General features: G+C 40.6%; 1 protein-coding gene across 8 annotated transcripts in view; it reads right to left on the bottom strand.

The window, feature by feature from the left end:
- LOC136440092 (protein outspread-like) overlaps positions 1–20902 on the bottom strand; it is a 124515-nt gene that overhangs the window by 71729 nt on the left and 31884 nt on the right. For all 8 annotated transcript variants that reach the window (XM_066435884.1, XM_066435890.1, XM_066435887.1 and 5 more), the window contains one exon: positions 17713–17778. In XM_066435884.1, the coding sequence (XP_066291981.1) occupies positions 17713–17778 (66 nt within the window). The remainder of the gene's footprint in view (positions 1–17712; positions 17779–20902) is intronic.

Here is a 20902-nt window from a genome sequence, read left to right as displayed (position 1 = left end):
GCATTTACAGTATACTTGTGTGGATGGCCAACTTTCTACATAACTCAGTTATTAACTGTGGCAATTTTCTTCAAGTCAAAATCAAGTCCTTTGAGTGGACACTATGGACAGGCTCCCTGGAAAAATGTCATTCTTGAAGACTGGAGTCAGTGTCTTGAAGTAGTTAAATCTTCCAGCAACCATGTCTGTATAGTACAGTGGCCAACTTTCTACATGGCAATTTTCTTCAAGTCAAAATCAAGTCCCTCGAGCGGCCACTATGGATAGGTTCCCAAAAGTGTCATCATTGAAGACTCAGGAGTCAGTGTCTTGAAGACTTAATAGTTAAATCTTCCAGCAGCCAAGACATCTTGGTTAACTTGCGGAGTTGCCCCGCCCACCTTAGTTGTAAGGAGGTAAGAGGGGGTGCCATCATGCCCATATAAGGTAAGGGTCAGGCCTTAATGGTCCAGTAAGGTCAGGGGATGGGCAGTTTAAATGGTGGCCCAAATAGGAGAGCAAACATACAAAGTGGCTTGTCTACAAGTACTGATATGGGCTGGGCTGGAGACAGTACAGTGTTCTCGCCAGGCCAGGCCCACTATGCTGTGTCCAGACTATGCATGATGTACAAAATGACTAATAAACTGGTGGACGCACCAACTAATAAGTATCTGATACCAGCTCAGAAAAGGACAAGAAATAGCCATGCCTTTAAGTATCAGACTTTTCAACCTAGGATTGATGTGTTTAAAAATTCGTATTTTCCTAGAACGATCGTAGAGTGGAACTCGTTACAACCAAGTACAGTGGAAGCATCCTCATTAGATAGCTTTAAACAATGCGTGCAGTTAGATATGCGAAGGTTAGACGTGACAGGTCGTTCGGTGTAATATAACCAACTGCTGCCGCGCCGCGTGCCTGCGAAGCTGGTGTGTTACGCCGAATGGCGATTATACCGGCTATATAGGTACAGATACAGATGCTGTGATCTGGACCCCTATGCTGTGTTTTAACCAGCATGGGGGTGTTTCTTTCTGGGACAAACCTTGTGACCCTTCATAATATCTTATAAAAAGTTAATATTTGGCTTTAGAATGAGGCTGTAACAGAGGGGAAACTTTACTTCACAAAATATTTTTATCATAATATTATGATGCAAAAGAGTTGCAAGAAACAGAAACTGTTGGGGAGAGTTTGTAATCTAAGGCCACACTAATTTAATTTCTTGGTTAACGGATTTTTTTTTAAATTTTAGCAACAAAAAAAATCATGAAAACAGAAGACTGGGGTGAAAACTTGCACCTGACCCTGTTCACTCCCTGAAACTGTGTGCACCAAAGTACAAACTTTCCTCTGAGATTCCGTTTTCCTGTTTATTTTCAAATCTAGCATTTTTTAAAATTCCGTTAACCAAGAAATCAAATTGGTGTAACCTAAGGGACCACAAAAAAGAGGCCAGAATGACTGGGTGGATCTCATATGCAGAAGTAGCCACTTGTACATTGTACAGGTTTGTCTGTAACTTGAGCTTCGGGAATTTCACCTGCCTGAATGCTCACCTGAGGATTCCGACCTGCTGGAATCTTAAAGAATCGTCAGGTTTCTTAAGGAATCTTCTGCCAGCCTGAGCCGATACTTCAGGTGTGACCCAGCATCACACAGCCTTCTTATCAGGCGACTACAACACAAATACCTGTTTCTTGAACAAAATATCAACCCAAGACATTTTGTCTGTTCTATAGATAAAAAATAGTCAAAAGTCCTACACCCAAATTTGAATTTCTTTTTAATAAGTGAGAGAAAAAATAGTAAGAATAGAGAATAATTTTTCTAGTAAGGTGGTACTAAAATAATATTGATGATGCAGTGGTGGAAAAACGAATACTGTAATTCATGTTTCTTTCACTGTAACTTTATGTTCCCTGTTTTTACGGTCACCTCTGTACCATGAACTCACATGTATCATCACCAGTCCTGTTGTATCTATTTATGATTCCTTTACACATCCGTTCTGTAAATCACTTGCCGCCACAGTGAAGTTAAAGTTCCGTGAAGATGTCCATTTTCCTTATACCGTAAACTATTGCTACCGTAAAGATAAAACGAATTACAGTATTGAATACCACTTCCTAGGATATTTGTTGACTTCAAAATTCCGAATATTCTGTCGCCCCCAAACTTGCTTTAAATGGATCAGACCTAAGGAACTGAGCCAAGACTTCTCATGTCTTATAAACAGCTGTCCTTAACATGACGTCTTGGGACAGCTGCTAACGAGACCAGAAAAGCCACACTTTACGTATGACTCAAGACACAACTTCTCATAAGGGGATGTCAGAAGCAGTCGGGACTTGAGCCAAGACGTTCAAGCCAAAATAAAGAAAGTCAAAAGTGAAACACGGCTCCAAGGAGTCCAACCTTGTAAATTTTGCCTGGCCCTTACATGTACCTACATGTAAACAAAGGTTTAAACAGCAGACTTAATCCTTAATTACTTCTCAGAACCAATAAGACACTGAGCTTTCCTTGAAGAAAACCTGCAAAACCTAACAAAGAAAGAAACCTCCAGACTTAGAACAGACTTAGAGAGACCCAAATTTGCGATGTGCGTCACAGTTTCTAAAGGAACGTCAGAAGACTTAATCATCTTCCACCCGCCCTCTGGACCTGGGGACACTTCCTTTAGAAGCCACTAAATCTTACAGATAAAAACCTGGAAACTTAAGACAAAGTCTAAGGAACTCCAGCTGTAGTGTAGATCTTAAGTCTCAAAACTACTACCAGTACTGGATACATGCCTGCCAAACTTACGTCATCAATGCTTAAGAAATGTCACAAGTCTTACATGTAATGAAATGTCACAAGTCTTGAAGGAACCACTGATCAGTCTGAAAATGTGTACCGGTATCTTCCACCCTACGTCTGCTTGGAGATGAGCGTTTTTGGCGCTGCCCCAGGCCTGATTACACAGTTCCCCCATGGTTGATCCAGACATATCTGGGAGCCTGGCCAGCTGATCAGCCTGATTAGAGCTGGGACAGTTGGCCGTGCACAAGGTGGTTCCACTCACAGGGAACTGTGATGCGTCACACTGGGAACCACCTTATAGGTTGCATAACACATATCAGTATTTCTCCTCCCCCTGATATGATACAAGATGCTATCAAAGTTTGATGACAATGAAAACTACAGTCAAACCTGCCCAAGGCGACCACCCGGCGGACCGAGCAAAAACGGTCGCGATGGACAGGTGGTCGCCATGAAGAGGATTCCACTCACATGTTTCCAGGTCAAGGTTTTCAAATACAGTACGTAAATGGATGAAAAATTATGTGAATTTAGACAGCAAGACCCCCACCAGGTTCAATTCTCATTGACAGAAAGATCCTACAAAAATTACGTTTTCCGTTATCGTTGTAAATTGTATATCGCTAACGTTACATCGTGTACAAATTTTCGGCATAATTTTGACTACAAAACAATGGTCGCCTCCATGATCTCGCAGCGATCTCCCGCGTACACACACACACGCACATCATCGAAGTTTTAGGCCTAAGACAAATCCCTAGAAAACACCTGCTGGCCCCAGCCTTTTTTAGGACGCGGGCCGCTGGATAAAAGGGTCAAAAAGTTTTCGATCTGACAACTAAAGATGAAAACGGAACGGTCACAGTGATTTCGTCGCGCCACGCCGCCTAGCTCTGTGCGACCGCATCGAAAGGTATGAGTCAGTGCAGCAGAACGCACAGCGTCCAATAAAGGTTTGAGATTCATGAAAATAATTTGTTAATGTTCATACACAAAAGCATCGTGTTTTAGAAAGGTCAGCGGTACGCCAAATCCGGGCCGCGCCAAAATGCCCAAATCCAAGATGGCGTCGGGGCCAAGGACAACATTTCTCGCCCGAAGTCATTTTTGGGCGGAATTTAGTAAGACACAGACACATTTTTATTGAAAATACAAGAAATAGATAGTAATTTCTGTGAAATCTGACTTTTTGACGCCATGCACTACGTATTCGTTTTGAAAATTGAGTTTAAACGGAACTGAGTTTGCGTTAAACTATAAGATTACGATAGGCACAACAACATCACAAACATTTGTCTTTGCAATGTTTATAGGGGGAACGTTTTATTTAACACTTCATGGAGGAATCGATGCTATAACATTGCTATTCCATATATTTTTGTCCTTATTTTTGTCCTTTACAGTCTTGAAAACATTTCCGTGAAATCCGACAGCAAAATGATCTGATGTCACCACGCGCTTAAAAATTAGGCGGCCGCCATAGGCAGGGATTGTGCTCTGTGCGGTCCCAATTCGTGGCGGTGGCGGTCGCGTTGGACGGGTGGTCGCCTTGGGCAGGCAGCTTAATGCTTGTGCCTATGGGGAAAATTTTCGGGACCGAGAAAAAGCGGTCGCCATGGCCAGGTGGTCGCGTTGAAAAGGTGGTCGCCTAGGCAGGTTTGACTGTACATGTTACATGAAAGAACGGACAGACAATATCATTACCATAAGATGTCCGAGAACCTATGAAATGAATTGGACTGGCCCCAGTGTCCGATTGAGGATTTCTCCTGCTGCATGGTACCCTGACCAGTGAAACCGTACCCCCCTACCTGCCATGGGTCTGATCCTGGGTAGGGTCCAGTAAGCGTTGTGGGGATTTGCATGTGAGGAATGCAGGGCTAGAGTCCACAGTACCAGTACTGTACAACCACTGGTCAAGCTAAACTGGATACTGTACATGCATTTAAGTTCGCGTGGTTTTTATTTGTGCTAAGGGGAAAATAGAGTGTTCGCGGTGGTTCTAATTTCGCAGCAGTGCTATAGTCACATACTGCTAACACATACAGTATTGGACAAAAATGTTCTCGGTGGTTTTCAGTTTACAGCACCTGTCTTTCGGAAGTGACGCCCTGTCTTTCAGAGGGGACGTAAAATGGGGGTCCGTGTTGGAGTAGGTGCCTCAATCAAATTAATGAGTGCCGTCTGACGATTTTTAAATTCTATCCAGTTCTGTGGAGCTATTCGTCAAGCTGAACAGGACACCCGTCTTTCAGAAGTGAGGCTCCGTCTTTCAGAAGGGATGTAAAATGGGGGTCCGTGTTTGAGGAGATACATGTACCTGTGTGCTGTCTGAAACGTCTGACAAATTCCAAATTCTATCCAGTTCCTCAAGTAGCGGTTACCTTCCATTAGGAATATTAAAAAAATTCTCTTCAAATTCACTAACATTCAATTCAAAAACCATCAACTTTTGTACTAGAAACGATTTGTTATGCTAAATTGGCCACAGGTCTAATCCGAATCATTCTATTCTAGCAGTACCTTGCCGTCCATGGTACCCTAGTCCAACTGGACCCAGATATTCTATCCCCGTTAGATGGCTATCTCTCTTACTGGCTTACAGTAATGAATCGCTGGTATTCACAGAAGGGCCTCACTGACAGGACATCTCGTTATGTGCATTTGTACATTGTAGATACAGACTCAGTAAAATGCAGTCTTACAATGCACATGTAGATGAATCAAATACTGGATTCTACTAGATAAAGACTTACTAGACTTGCTATGTGTGTTCCCTAAATACTGCCAGTGGGAGGGACATTTCTAATAGGGAACACAGCTTCTGGGAGAAGATGCACAATTATACCTGAAACATTACTATGTCATACATTAACTTGAACTTTGCAGAAAATTTAATGATTCGTGTTTAGATCAAATTGCAACTGAAACTTTGAGAGACGTACATTTGTAAATCGTTGACAAGAATGCTGAACATGCCACATGTAAACCTTGAAAGTAGGGATACACCATCCCTAGTAAATATATAAATTTCCAGTGCAGTTTGTTAAGTTAACAGGACAGAAATCAAAGCTACAATTTACAAAGCCCTCCCTCTCTAAAACTGTGTGTTCCTCAGGATATTTGGAGTTTCTTTTAACACAACCAGGTAATCTCACCTGCTAAGAAGCAGTACTCCAGTCAGAAGCTCTAAAGAAGGTTTCTGACAGACACCGAAACGCCGGCAGGTGAGATTACCTGGTTGTGTTAAAAGAAACTCCAAATATCCTATGTTCTACCAACCTGATGAAATTATTTTCGGATGTGTGTTCCTCAGTTGGCCAATACTACAAAAGCATGGTAAATCCGTAATGCACATCAGGCCCTACAGCATCGGCTATGGCTAAACAGTCCTATTCCACACTGGCAGTCTCTACCACAGAAGAAATAAAGTATGTGCACCAAGATCTTTTCCCTCTGACTTTGTTTTGATGTTGATATTCCAAATCAGCTGCTGCATCATTTGGGTACCAAAACCACCAGGCTACCTTCCTGAGGCCTAATGGGTTGATCTGCCATAACTCCTCCCAGCAGATCCATGTCTGACCCCTGGGGACCGTCTAAGATCCAGCCCAAAACATCAGCAGTGTCTCCAAGACATTATTTACAACTGTCAAGGATTTTGGTAAGGATCTAATTTTCCCAAACGTTGACCTCGTTAAAAGTTCAAACAAGACTTTTAACTTTCTTTTCAGGAAGGACAAATTACTAGATGACATGCTATAGTGTAATCCTGTTTCTACCTTTGACAGGTAGAGCCTGGAACTGAAACAGGATGACACTCGGGCTAAGATGCTAGAGGCTTCATTAAAACTTCAAACAAGAATTTCAGCATTCTTTTTTTCAGGAAGGACAGATGCTAGAGGCTTCGTTAAAACTCCAAACAAGAATTCCAACTTTCCTTTTTTCAGAAAGGACAGATGCCAGAGGCTTCGTAAAAACTAAAAAAAAGAATTAAAAAAATCTGACGCGAAATTGAATTGTTATTTCAAACACAAAAATTGGACTGACCCCAATTTTTTCAATGTTCAGCTACAGTCTTTGTCAAGGAATGAGCAATCAGCGGCATCACAGAAGTCAAAGTGTTCAGTTATTTGGGTTAGTCCAATTTTTGTTTTGGAAATTACAGTTCAACCTTGCTTCAGAATGATTTCTACCAACACAGCTGAACTTTCAAGTTAAGAATTCCAACACTTTTTTACAGGAAGGACGAATGCCAGAGGCTGGAAGTGGGAATGTTGTTGCCTTCCGCCTTGTAGTTTTCCTTGGGTCAAGGCAACGGCAAGTCATTTTCTTGGTTCAAGACATTTTCTTGTTTTCATGACATTTGGAAAGAAACAATTCAACAAGGAAACAAAATAACACTGGAGCCCTGAGACGAAAACTTAATCCTGTCAAATTCACTCTCAGAAACTCAGTGTCAACCAAGGGGCAGACTCTGTTTTCGTGTTTATCTTCAGATAATTATTTTCTTTCGTACATCTTATTTCTTGATACTTAACACATTTGTGACAGGATTACATAACAGACGACTTTCATCTATTCTAGATGTCAGTTTGGAGACCAGACTGTAAAGTTTGATCCACTCACCAGGATGGACCCCTACTCTTTTTGATGTAAAGAGAAGGATTCCTACCTACTGAAGCTAGGTCCTAACTTTCACCTGAGTCAAGTGGGGAAATACATGGTAGGAGTAGAGTACCACTGGGGTCTGCCATGGATTCAAACCCAGAACCTTTGGATTCAAGGTCAACAACTCGAACCACAAGACCATCTTGTCACTTTACTCCAACAAATTAAACTGGTCTGGCCCCAATAACATAAGTTATAAAGATAGAACTACCAATAAAGAAGTTTACAATAGGAGTGGGACAAAACCCCTTAGTATCACCATCATGGAAAGACGAGTAAAATACACATTTGTTTAGAATGCCTGTGGAGCGACACGCAAAAACAGCGCTCCGATGGAAACCCGACAAAGGGAAAAGAAAACGGGGAAGACCCAAACTCACATGGAGGCACATGCTTCAGAAGGACCTTGACGAACTGGGGATTACCCTGAAAGGAGCGGAAGACATGGCCCAAAATCGCACAAAATTGAGAATGCTTGCTGCCCGATGTGCCACTTGGCACGGGAGGATCTAAGTAAGTAAGGCCCCAAGACCAAACTATTAAAATATGTCTCTGCTGTCCCTGGCAGTGTTTTGGTAACCTACATGCAGACACCCTGAACTATCACACACTGTCAGGGTTAAATATAAACACATGCATCATCATCACCACTGCCAGGAGGACTGTCTTCACCAGAATTGGTTGGTCAGCACTTCAGCTTAGCTTAACCCTTGAAGCTAACCCTTATCCTGCTGACATAATACGCAATTTATTTCATTAATTTGACTTCTTAATGAGGGCCTGCATGGGGGGGGGGTCCCGACAATGCTCTACGCTAAAGTCGGAGGGCCCGCTACGTAAAACGCTATATTCAGAAAGCCTCCCTACGCTCTACGCAAAATTCAAAAAGCCCCCCTTACGTTCTACGCTAAATTATGGAGTGGTCGGCAACGTTCTACGTAAAATCAAAACGACCGATTACGCTCTACGTAAAAGGGGCATGCAGGCCCTCCTTAATCAGGTCATTTTCCCCTGACTTTTTTTGCGCTGCGGTGGCATTGTGACTTCCGCATTTGGTTCGTTTTGCTGCGGTGTGATGCGTTCAGCTGAAAAATACCCACAACCCTACATATACAGGATCCACATACAGGCTCTGAAGTTATATAGAGCCTATAATATAGGCTTCCAGCAAGAGGAGGGTTTTAAGATGGTAACGGCCAAGCAGTCATCTTCAACTGAGGTGAAGCATGATGCTTTTTTAAGAAGCTAGTGGTAGTGAAATGTGGCTTCGCTACGGCTCGTGTTTTAGAAAAGGACAACATATTCATAAACTGATAAAGACTGTTGTCTGGAGTAATTTGCAAATGAAAATTTGACTTGGCCTTTTCGACTGAACTGATCTAGGTCATTATAACATTTGTTGCTTTGAAATTGAAATATACTGTAATAGCACTTCAGAATCAACCAAATCTCATGAACTTCGAAGGCAAAAACATCATATTCTGAAGATGCTACAGAAGGAATCATCCTTTTTTAACTGATACTCGGAACTGAACTATGAATTTTGCAATATGTTGACATATAAGGCAAAATCATATTCCTCCCAATTCAGAATGAATACCATTTCTGAAGATTCAAAAACACCTTCCTTGAATGTATAACTGTCAAAGTTACACAGCTGAAAGTCTAAGACCTGAAGGTGAAAGTAACACCTGTAAGACATTTTCCTTCCAAGGTGACAGCTGCTTGACCTTGAGCCAAGGTCAGTCTGTGCCAGGGGCAGGTCTGGCCTACATCTCCCTCAGATCCGCCCGCTTCCCAGAATGCCTGCGGAACTCCGGATGGAACATCGCCATGGTAACGGAACACGTAGTCACGGTTACTGAGACTAGGACCCTGACAGTCACAAGATTAAGGAATTCGAACCCGATCATATTTCAGGACGGAACAAATGCACTAGTACAAATGTGAGGTGACAACTCAATGGACTGGACTTGGACTGAAAATGGTCACAGAAGACAGGTGGGCATTGTGCAAATTTGTATGATAATAACTTTATTGCAAGTTTATGCCTGAAGGCTAATTGCAGACAAACAAGTACATGGAAATACATGGGAATCAAAAATAGTTATCTAGTCTACTGTGAAAGTTCTAAGATAACTAAGGTTGACTATGGTTGTGGTTGGATTTGACTTCTTTTTTGAAGGCAGTGGAAAATGAAGAGACCCACGTTTTGTATCGTAAGTGGGTTTGTTGATTTTAGATGGGACTCTTACTGCTTGGGTCAATGGGGACATGTTGTACATGTAATCTAAGGGACTGTCAAAAAGGGATCACAACGACCATGCTCCCAGAATACAGTATTCACTAGCACAGGTTTTCTGTAGAACCCTTGCCACACATGTACATGTGCACCTTTCAAATACTTCTGGATCGATAGTTATTCCTAAAACCATTTCACGAAACAACATTTCCATACTGACATCCATAGGGGCCTCTGAGTCGGCAATCCATACATGGCAACCTTGAGAACTGCAAGGTACCCAAATTTAATCCTTTTAAGTGCAAGGTCAACCCAAGTTCACCCCACAGCCAGCGCGTATTATATATTATATCGAATATCATCCACCCTTTATTTCACAACACCCAGTAAGTGTATTAGGGTTCCCAGTGGTCAACTAAATTGCCAAGAACTAGCAATAAAACTCTATGGGAACATTGATATGAGAAAAAGAATGAAAATGGGAAGCCAACATTAACTTTTAGAAGCAGAGATTCAGTTTATTTCTCATACCATATTCCTTCAGATTTTCTCTATTCTAAAATGTTTGTTACTTTATTTATTTATCAATTTTTCTTTCTTTCTTTCTTTCTCTCTTGCTTTCTTAACTATCTTATTTACTCATCTCAGCAATTGTTGTTACATGACAGGGTTGCACAACTAGTGGATGGCTATTTCAAAGGGCTACCCCTTGGAAAACTAGATTCAATGCTTTCTTTTCCATCTTTCCTTTCTTCTTTCCTTTTTTTCATTCTTTTGCCAAAATACCAATCCTACCAACAACAATGATCAAAAAATATGATTAGAGAGATTTACAAAATGATAAAGGAAGAAATAAAACAGCCAACTTGGATTACTGATACTGAGAGAATTTTGCGAGTTTGTCGGAGACCAGAAAAATCGCATCTATCTCTTTGTGGCTTAATCCAATAGTTTTGGGGGATGGAAAAACAAATCTGCCAAATTCACAGCTTGATGAAAAGTGATGGGACGTAATATCCTGAACGCCGATCACTGGAATTGGTTACCCATTACATGGGAATAAGATTGCTGTCGCGATCGATGAAACATGGCCGAGGTGGGCAGACATTTCCAGCCATCTTTTATGTGTTATCAAAGTAGGGCTGCCTAGAGGGCAATCCCACTTTTTAAAATTTCATAGGAGTGGGAGGGTACGGTAAGGTTTTTCAGCATAAAGGAGGGGTACAATAGGATTCAGACTAATTTAGATATAACAGAAGATCAAAATGTTTTAAGAATTAAAAAGAAGAAAAAATCCATTGTGTTCCCCATCCAAACTTGTTAACGTTGGGCAACATAGTCATAGAGGGCAATTCTGCTTTTTAAAATTCCATGTGGGTCATAGGAGGATCTGGTGAGGTTCTTCAGCATAAAAAGGGGAGTGGGATTAAGAACGACAGATCAGGACCATATTAAGATCAAATTTTCTGCAACACATCAGCAGAAGATTGCTCATTCCTTGACAAAGGCTGGAGCCGTACGGTCAAAAATTTGGGTAAGCCCAATTTTTGTGTTGGAAATTGCAGTTCAAAACTGTTCCAGAATGAGATCAAATCGTGTTTGAAAATTCTTCAAAAGAGATATGAAAAACTAGACTGGCCGTCATTTGCTTTAAGAGCAAATTCAGGATGTTTCGCCCATACTCCTCATGCAAGAAGTGGGCTGTCCCAAAATAACTCCTGGGCAAATCCAAGTTTCTGCATAATTTATGCAAATGAGGTCCTCATGAGCATAAGTTATGTCCAGGTGCTTTCACCTTTCCTACATGTACCTACATGTTCAAGATGACATCCGCAGCTTTTACAGTAAGGGGAATACAACATCATGCATAAATTATGCAAGTGAGGTCCTCATTAGCATATGTCATGGCCAGGCGTGTGCACCTTTCCTAAAGCTACCTACATCTCAAATATGACATCTGCAGCTTGTACGGTAAGGGAAATACAAGTTTCTGCATGAATTATGCAAAGGAGGTCCTCATTAGCATAATTTTTGGCCAGGTGCATTCACCTTTCCTAATGGTACCTACATCTTAAAGATGACATCCGCAGCTTTCACGGTAAGGGAAATACAAGTTTATGCATGAATTATGCAAATGAGGTCCTCATTAGCATAATTTATGGCCAGGTGTGATCACCTTTGCTAACGGTACGTACATCTCAAATCTGACATCTGCAGCTTTTCCGGTAAGGGAATTACAAGTTTACGCATAAATCATGCAAATGAGGTCCTCATTAGCATAATTTATGGCCAGGTGTGTTCGCCTTTCCTAAAGGTACCTACATCTCAAAGATGACATCCGCAGCTTTTACGGTAAGGGACATACAACTTTATGCATACATTATGCAAATTTGGTCCTCATTATCATAATTAATTGTCAGGTGTATTCACCTGTCCTATAGGTTCCTACATCTCAAATATAACATCCGTACCATGTAACATAAGGTACATATAACTTTCTGTAATACCATTTTTATAGTAGAGGTACCCCCTGACATCTGCTTGGTTTTAACTCCCAGACAGTAGGAGGGCTTATGTTACAAGATGACCTAGAGTCAATTCCACATTACCGAGAGGGTGTTTGTTGCCTTTTGTTCTAACATTTACAAAACCTTTGTAACAATCTATGTGAGATGAGTAACTGTTAAGAACAATTTCCAACATTTATTTGGTGTTATAAATATTTTCTGCTGTGTTCCAACAGGTTAAACAAATTTCCAACATTGAACACATTATTTGTATTAGTTTCTAAACTGTTGCAACATAGATTGATTATTTGTTTGAACATGTTCCAACATTCTACAAATATGATATAACTGGGTCAGTGGGCTGGGAACAGGGCAATTCACACATCCCTTCAAAGTCTAGGGGATTAGGCCTAGGTGCCATGCATAGACACCTAAAGACAAAAGAGTTGCCAGTGTCCAGACGTGAAATCTAAAAATATACCGAGGCAGACAAAAGAGCCTGATTAGCACCTACTTTTATGGGGGCAATAACCCAAATCTACCATTTTGAGAATGATGCAAAATGTTGGAACATGTTCCAACAGTAGAACAATCACACAGATGTTTGAAAACTGTTCTAAATAAAGAGATATTTGTGCAAATACTTTCATAATATTTCCAAAATATATAGATGAGTTCAAACATGTTAAAACTTTCATTTCTAATTGTTTGAACGGTCTGGAATTATTTTGACTGAAATAGTCTTTTCTCTAAAATTGTTCAAACTTATTAGCAATATCATCTGAAAACCCTCTCAGTGACATGGAATTGACTCTAGTTGTGAGAAAATAACCAAAAATTCCATCAAAAAATTGCAAAATAAATCATTTTGAAGTAGTGTATACCAAAAAAAATTATGGGGTCCTTTGGGTAAATATCCAATGCACAACTAAACCAAATTTCAGGTCCTTAGGTTTGAACACCACGGCACTGGAGGCCATAATGTGCGACTTTTGTCGGAAAATGACCAAAAAACCTCGATAAAATCATTTTAAAAACTTATATGAAAAAAATTTTAAAAGGGTCTAGGGGTATACACAAACTCTACCTCCATACCAAATTTCAGCTAATTTGGTCGACGGACGACCGAGAAGAAGCGATTTGAAGATTTGACAGGAGAAGAAGAAGAAGGAGAAGAAGAAGGAGAAGAAGAAGAAGAAGAAACCTGACAAAAACAATATGTTTCGTTGGCGAAACATAATAAAAATCAGCTCTTTTCCCCATCAAACTTTTCATTGGGTTAGCCCAGAGGTACATCATGTAATAGTCAGGAGTAACCTTTGGAATTTGTCTTTCCTATCATATCAAACTACTGGATAATTAAACTACCGTATCGCCAACGTTTGAAGCTGGTATGAACATTTCAATCTATGATCAATATTGGAAGATTCTATCAATATCTCCAGCCAACTGGACCTTCTGTAGTTATCACAGGTTGGGTGCGCTATCGCTGTTTGCAGCTAGTATCAACAAGCGCTGTCCGATAATGGGTATCAATATTTAAATATCCTGGGTTGATAATGCAAAATTTCATTCCATAGATTGGTTTTGTAGAATTCAGTAAAGGCCCCAGCAGTTAAATTTGCTGGTTCCGTGATTGAAACAAAAGTACACAAACAGAAAGAACCTTGGACTAACTTCTCCAAAGCTGAGTCTACTTCTGAATCTGAATAAGTTAATGGCCATTCTTAGTTCTTTTCTGCAAGTTGTTGAACGTAGAATGTGCAGCACTTTATATAGGACAATTCAAACCCTACAACTAGATAAAATTCATCAGCCTTTTTCACTCATAATGTCACTCAAAACGTCCGGAAATAAATCTCTGAATTTTATCCAGTTGTAGAGTTTGAATTGTCTTTATATAATAGTTGTTTACCTGGATGTCTAACCTCCATAAATGTGCAGCACTTTAGGTTAGTCAAGTTCATCATCATCCAAGAAAAAAAAATCAACAAAAATCACTTGATTACTGAACTGATTTGTAATCCTGATAGAGCTAACTATTAAATTAAAAACCCAAAGCACCAAACTAAGGAAACTAATAAATAAAATAACCAAACCATGAAACAATCACTCGATGACAAGATAAACCAAGGACATTATGTCCTTGGATAAACAGATTAACAGATTCAAAAAAGTCGGAACAAAACTTCTCGATTGTTTTGGCAGATTGTCACCAGCTTGTTAAGTGGTCTAATCCAAGGTGAACAACAGATTAACAACAACCATACTGATGTTAATCCTCTTGTTGAGGGATTAGCACCAGAATCCTCATCTCGGCAGGGGTTCAGAAGGTGATTTGCCTAATCTGTGAGGGCACAAGTCTCAACAGGGTGTGAAATTGTGTTCATCTTAATTGACAAGGCCTCTATGTACAAGAACAGGGTGCACAAGTCCAATGGCCCAGTACTACTACTACAGATTTTTTTCTTCAAAATCTATCCAGTTGCTTGAGTAACTTAGCCTGAGTGTCATGACACTCAGGCTAGAGTAACTCTTATCCTGAGTATCTTATTACCTGGGTGTCTAATCTTCATGTGTCGGACGACACGGTAAGTCTAATTCTAAGTAATCTTCAAACAGGTATATACGGTATAAGAGTTATTTTTGCACTGACGCCACTTCTGCTTGAAAATGCAGAGTATATTCTTTCCAAGACCCAAGTAAAATTGTTGGCGAGGCCACAGGCTCCTTTTTTATGACAGGTCTTACTTTCGAATTGCCTTTACCACACCTGTAGGGCTTCATTTGATTTGATTGATGTATTTGGCTGTATAAAGAGGCACAGCCAGGGCTACCTAACTAGCTGAAGGCTATTACAAAGGGTTAGACCTGTAGGGCTTCAATTGATTAAGGGCTTCTTAGTGAATGTGCATCATTGTCTGATACTTGGACAGCGACATGTCACTGTCTTCACTAATTACACTCTGAAGAATGACCAGATAAACATTGAGAACAATGACATCTATTGTTGTGACAGAGAGACCTGTCTTATGGCTGTTAATAGGAACAAAGGGTTGAATCTTTCTGCATCTGTATCTGTATTGTAGTACACGTAGTCCACTGTATCGTACAGCCGGTATAAATTATAAGTGTAACCTCTCTTTCTTTGTAACTGAAGTGAAAAGGTATATTCTATCCAAGAGACAAATGATTTTGCTACCTTCAGTATATTCTATCCAAGAGTAATTGTGTTGTTAAGGCCACCGGCTTGTCCAGCCACCTTCCAATGACAAGCCTTCCTTCAGTATATTCTATCCAAGACAAATTATTTTGTTGTTATGCCACCGGCCACCTTCAAATGACAAGCCTTCCTTCAGGTGCACATTTCTCACACCTGTAGGGCTTTAATTACAAACCCGCCGTACCGCAACACTTCCGACAGGTGTGGTAACAGCCCCCCACCCATGGCGACCTGTCGCGTTTGGGTCAGCGCTCGCATTACGATCGCGCTGCTTGCGAGCGTGGCTCCCTCTCATTAGTGACACCGCGCGGCCTCAGAATAAAAACTCCTGTTATTTCTGCGCAATTATGCCCAATTTTCCGCGACGTTACCCACTCAGATTACAACGTTAGTCGTCAAACCTGTAACTTGTGATCACCGGGGTGTGAGCAGACAGGGGACACTTAGTCTTGTCCTGCCACCTGCAAAATCACAGGTGGCCTGGATTTCTCTTACAGTTCAACAGAATTCTTAGAATAGAAGCTACAGATTAGCCTCTATCAGGCTCCATGGGTCGCTAGAAAAATAGCAGAAATTGGCCAGATAATACCAGAGAAGTTAGCTAGCCAGGGAGTACAGTTTGCGACCTAGGTGTACTCCCTGTATCATCTGTCTATTTGGCCAATTTCTAGTATTTTTCAAGCAACCTGTGGAGCCTGGTAGACACCAGCTTCATATAGCCTACGTTGGTCAATATTGACCATGGTAAAATCCTAATTCACATTAACCACACAGCATTGGCTATGGCTAAACAGTCCTATATCAGACTGAGGCAGGCCTTAAAATGACCAGTGCTGTCTTATTGAAGCTTCCTTGTGTTCATGGCTCCCTACGCAATAATTACCCCAACCAACAGTAATTAATGAGGACAAGGGACCTGTAATCGCAGTTATTGTCAGGCGGCAGCTACAGGAGCAACCGGATTAAAGGTCGGGAGAGGGAACTGTTGCCACGGCAACTAAAGCAGCTTTCACTTATTACATCGTATAACAGAAAAGTTTCCAACCTTATGGAATGTCCAGAACGCAAGATATCAAAACTTGAAGTCCTGCTGCAGTACCTTGCTGCTAGGGGGCCCATAATCTAATCATTTCTTTATTCTGCCAACACTTACCAACGTTTCAAAAATCATAAGGATTCATCCACAACATCTTGAGTTATGCTCTTCACAAACAAACAAATACAAAGACCTGAAAATATAAATTTTTGATCTAAGGTAACTAGACCATATTGTCCCTACACCATCTCCTCCCTAACACACATGTAAAACCCAGTATTTGTCAGTTGAAGGGCTTGGAATAACTACCTATAGGTTTTTAGGTGAGAAAAAGTAATGACAAGTTACAATTTTTCTGGCTGAAACCCTTCAAAACAACAACAAAAATACAGCAATACTTAATGATTCCAACATACTCTCCTTATCACTTATCCATGGGGAGGTCCAAGTCTTAAGCACCAACTACAGAAGACATTCCAGGCTAAAGACAGACAAGTCCCTGCCGCAGTGAGTTTCCAAGAGAAATATCTCCTTACCCCAACAAAATGTCTTATGTGTTCTTTACCCTTAACCTTCCAGTACTGCACCACATGTACCTGGTGTTCTTTGGCTAACTTCCCAACAGCTTGAAGAACTGAGACTGGTACCTAAGACACTAGGTATCCGTAAGTCCCGCAGGACTAAGACGCTTAATGCATATCTTATCATTCTTTCAAGCTTCATATGTCTATGTGCACTTCCCAAATAAATGCTGTAATAAAAGAAGGACCCATTTTCCCCGTGTTGACATCCCGAGGATGTCCCCATTCAAGGTTCAAGGTTCAAATGCTGTTGCCATCTCCAAACAGATTCATGGTCTTGACTGTTCTCCAAGCAGAGGTGTTGCTCGGGTGGGGTAGTAGTGGTCAGGGTTTTTTACGTTGTTTACGGGAGGTCAACGTAAAAAAAAAACGGCCACTACTACCCCAGCCCACCAGACCAAAACCTCTGCTTGGAGAATAGGTCTTGACTTTTTCCTCATTCCTTTTGTAATTTTTCTTCTTCGTTCTCTAGTTAAATGGTTGTTCTGTTTTCGTTTTTTCCAGAGAAAATGCACCAGTTGAATGATGTAGACAATGAACAAAAAGAAATACAGTAACATGCCATGCATCTGCTTGGAGTTTAGGCCTTGTTGTGTACCGGGAGGGGCATCACTATCAGTGTTGTTGTTTGTTTTGCTGTTGTTGTTTTGTTTATTACTCACGTTTTCGTCCAGTGAAAAGACCAGGCCGCCATGTTCGAACAGGACAAACCAGCGTCTCTGCCATTTCTGTAGGAACAACAAAGAGAACATGACTGTCAGTAAGTGAAAAAAAAACACCGTATTTTCTCGAATAAGGCCACACCAATTTAATTTCTTGGTTAACAGATTTTTATTTTCAAAAAAAAAAAATTTTAGAAAAAAAATCATGAAAACAGAAGGCAGTCTTCTGTTTTCATCATTTTTTTTCTAAAAATTTTTTGGAAATAAAAATCTGTTAACCAAGAAATTAAATTGGTGTGGCCTAAAGTATGCTTTATACGTTGATGAAAGTTAGACATCCAGGTAGTAAGATACGCCAAAAATAATTACTCGAGCAACTGGGTAAAATTTTGAAAATTTTATCCAGTTGCTTGAGTAATTATTTTTGGCGTAAAGTATGCTTTAACTTTTCAAAATCCAAAAGGTGTCAAAAGTCATACCAAAGTCCTTTGATGCATATCTTTCATTCCAAGTTAGATTTTATTGACTTTGAACTTTATTAAAGAAAATCCATTAGTGGTGTGCCTTGACTTTATATCAACAGTAAATATAAGGAACCAGTATGTACATTAATCAGACTTAATAGCACGTCATAGATATTACTGTCGAGTTGTCGTGATCGAGGTATAAACATCATAAGACAACATGGGAGTCATAAGACTTCTTCAAGTCACAAGACGTCTTCTCGGAGGAGTCACAAGACATCTCCTCGGAGGAGTCACAAGACGTGAGCTATTTGTTTTCAGCAGTGTGGTGTGAGCGCGCAGTCCTGGATCTGAGCCTCCGTCAGAACAAACACCCCGATCTAGTCTAAAGCCACACTGATCTGTTTATATGGATGGCATCCTCTGGGCACCCCAAAACTGATGCGAGCGAGCGTGCGTCACATGACAAAAAAATTATGATAGGTATTACGTTGATGACGGTTAGACATCCGGGTAGTAAGATACGCCAAAAATAGTTACTCAAGCAACTGGATAAAATCTTGAAACAGTCAGACGTGTCAGACAGCATCCGCTGTCTTTCCTCAGTGATTAACGATAGAGCTGGATAATTCAAGACAAGGTTTATGCTAACAGTTCAATTAGCATAAAACGCGTTGAACTTTCAGGCACTTGGTTTCCCAGTTCTATCGTTAGTCACTGACGAAAGACAGTGGATGCTGTCTAAAACCTGAAACCTCTGTTTCAAAATTTTATCCAGTTGCTTGAGTAACTAATTTTGAAGTATGATAGGTATTCTATAACTTACAGTAGTATCCATTCTCCAATATCTTTTTTGCACTTGACTATTTTCTCATTTTGCAGCTTCTTTGTGCGATTGATATGTACAGTATGGTCAAAAACTTTCTTTTCTAGGAGGAAACAAACAAAATTCGTCATCAAATCTATTTTTGCCCAACTTTTTTTTACACCCTCGCATCAGTTTGGGGTGCCGAGAGGATGTCATCCATATAATGAAGTTATTGTGGCCTAAGGCCACACCAATTTAATTTCTTGGTTAACGGATTTTTTTTTTAAATTTTAGCACAAGGACAGAAGGCTGGGGTGAAAACTTGCACCTGACCATGTTCCCTCCCTGAAACTGTGTGCACCAAAGTAAAAACTTTCCTCAAAGATTCTGTCTTCATGTTGATTTTCCAATCTAGCATTTTTTTTAGATTCCGTTAACCAAGAAATTAAATTGGTGTGGCCTAACCCTCTATGGGCAAGTACGCGGGGATGGCTTGTATCGCTATGGCCAAACTAGGCCGGGCTGTGTGTGCTCCCGCGCGGGTGTGAATGGGCTTCCTTCTAGGGAAGGTAAGCAAGGAGGAGCTGTAGCGGTGACTGAGACTCTCTGGTATCCACGGCATGTGGGGGGAGGGAGAAATACAGGGCTTGGAGTTCATTTTGGGAATAGGTGCACCTAATCTAGTAATTTGGGAGCACAGAAACAAAAAATGGGTGCACAACACAAAATAAAGTAGAATTCATGCAGCATTATCTTCAGAAGTTAAAGTATCTTCAGAAGTTGAATTTCAAATTCTACTGCTAACTCCAAAAAACAAACAAATAAGAACTACAACATTAGGTATCACTCTTTTTCTGACATTTGCATGTCAAGAATGTAGTATATACAGGGCTTGAAATTCATTTTTGGAAATAGGTGCACTGGTGCACCCAACCAAAAAAATTAGGTGCACAGAAAGAATTTTGGGTGCACCACAAAATAAAGTTGAAACTTCAAAATTTCAAACAAGTAATAATAAAAAGAAAGTACAACTGTTGCAAAAGGTTATTTTGCTTTTTCTGATATTTACATTTCAAGAATATTCTGTATACTAGATCTAGTGTACAATAGTACCTTTACCCTATAGCCTACAAAAATATCTTGGTGCACCAGTGCACCCTCAGTCAAAAATTAGGTGCACAGCTCCAATTTTGGGTGCGCACAGGTGCACATGTACCCACTATTTCTAGCCCTGATATATTAGTGTAAAATAGTACCTTTCTTGAATGTAACCATACACAAATATCTAGGAGCACCCACACTCAAAAATTAGGTGCACAGCTAGAATTGGCACAAAAGTGCACATGCCACCAGTACATCCCAACAAGCAAATTTCCGTCTTGCACACAACCTGTAAGCCATCAAAACCAATATTCACGGCTGTCTCCCAGCATAACCATTTCCGTATTCCAGAAACTTAGTTCAATGTCAAGAAGTTGTCAGCTATGGCATTGCATTGAACAAACCCCCCAAAATAGATATGTCAGCCTGGGCTAATGGCTGCCAGTCCTCCACACAACAAACCCCAGTGATCCTGGCAAACATCATCACTGTAACTAGGTCATCTGCAGCTGGTGTACTGTACATCCACTTATTTTTGCCGGAACTTGATTTTGCAGAAATATGTGCTTTGCTTCAATTTGCCAATGAAGCAATGCTGTAGTTCTCAGTAGTGATAAAATAGGAACTCATATTTGTGGCGTCATGACTTTGCAGTGGAGAGGTCACGGTGAAAATAGCAGAAATAAAAACCACCGCAAACATTTGAAGATTTCCAGTACTTAGTTGTGAGTAAGAGAGCAGTCAGATTCCTGTGCAAACAACAACAGCCTGCACACAAGACCTGGAGCCTGCAGTGTCAGTAAACCTGGCTAAACTA

Source organism: Branchiostoma lanceolatum, chromosome 8 (genome assembly GCF_035083965.1).
Source record: "Branchiostoma lanceolatum isolate klBraLanc5 chromosome 8, klBraLanc5.hap2, whole genome shotgun sequence".
NCBI lineage: Eukaryota > Metazoa > Chordata > Leptocardii > Amphioxiformes > Branchiostomatidae > Branchiostoma > Branchiostoma lanceolatum.
This window is presented reverse-complemented; position numbering and strand designations above follow the sequence as displayed.